The sequence below is a fragment of the Ananas comosus genome, unplaced genomic scaffold, assembly GCF_001540865.1.
Source record: "Ananas comosus cultivar F153 unplaced genomic scaffold, ASM154086v1, whole genome shotgun sequence".
NCBI classification, from domain to species: Eukaryota; Viridiplantae; Streptophyta; class Magnoliopsida; order Poales; family Bromeliaceae; genus Ananas; species Ananas comosus.
Window position 1 is genome coordinate 11385 of NW_017891096.1, and position 1065 is coordinate 12449.

The following is a 1065-nucleotide window of genomic DNA, read 5'->3' on the forward strand; positions in this document are numbered from 1 at the left end:
CCCCTTTTCAGAGATCCGGAGCTCTTGAAAGCCCAGAACAACAAACACCCCAACACAAGTCCTATTTCGGCTTGCCGGAGCAACCTGCTCGGCCGGCTTCCCGGCGGCACGCGCGCGCGCGGGGCCAGGGGCGTGTGCGGGGAGGTGAGGAACACCGTTCACCTCGGTGCGACGAGAAGCCGCGCACGTCAGCGGAGAAACCCGAGCCGCAAGAGAGAAGCTCAGGCTCGGCGGGTTTCTCCGGCCACGCGGCGCCGGGAAGGTCGGGACGTCGGCGCGCGGCCCCAAGGCCAGAGGAGGAGGAAGAAGGCAGCCTCGCATGCGGCGGCCGGGAAAGAGCCGCAAACAAGAATCAACCTGGCTCGGCTGGCGGCCGTGGCGGCGAGGCGTGCGACGCGGCGCGTCGTTCAGGGGCGGCCGACAGGCGGGAAGGGCGCCCGGGCACGGAGGAGTCGACAGGGGTGATTCTAGGCGTGGTCGGCGCCGGCTGGCGCTGTGGCACCCGGCGCGGCCTGGGTTGCGAGCAGACCGCGAGGAGGAGCAGCGGCGGCACCGGCAATGCGGCGGTCGACGGGAGTCGCAGGAGCACGATCGATCCCGAGCGGAGGGTCTGCAGGAGGCGCAGCCCCGGCCCTTCACCACAACCCGAGAGAGAGAGGGAGAGAGAAAAAGATGGAGAAAGATGGGACAGTGGGTGGAGAGGAGAGCTCCGGCAGCCGGCGGCGTGCTCAGGTGGCCGGGCGCGCGCAGGGGAGCAGGGGAATGTGTGGGGAGGCGCTAGGGGCTAGGGCAAGGCTAGGTTAGGGTTAGATGCGCTCCAAACCCTAGAAAACAACTATATACAGGTGGCAACTAAGCGAGAAAGCCCTCAAAACATCGGAATTTCATCCGACGTCCCACAGTACGACTAAAACGCGATGAACGCCCCTCACTGCGTCCTCGCGAAACGGTACATAAAATATCGCGACTTTTGCGAAAATACCGTTTTGCTAACACGACCTCTCCTCGATTAACGCTGCCGATCTCTGCAATCCGTCCGTCAGATTCGAACGGATCACACCATGC

At 64.6% G+C, this 1065-nt stretch overlaps 1 protein-coding gene across 1 annotated transcript; it reads left to right on the forward strand.

Annotated features, from left to right (window-relative positions):
• Positions 1-11: 11 nt before the first annotated feature.
• Positions 12-788, forward strand: LOC109704632 (translation initiation factor IF-2-like; the record flags this gene model as incomplete). Its single annotated transcript, XM_020225394.1, has 1 exon — positions 12-788. A coding segment is annotated over one exon (777 nt), but the record flags the coding sequence as incomplete, so codon positions are not given.
• Between the last annotated feature and the right edge of the window lie 277 nt (positions 789-1065).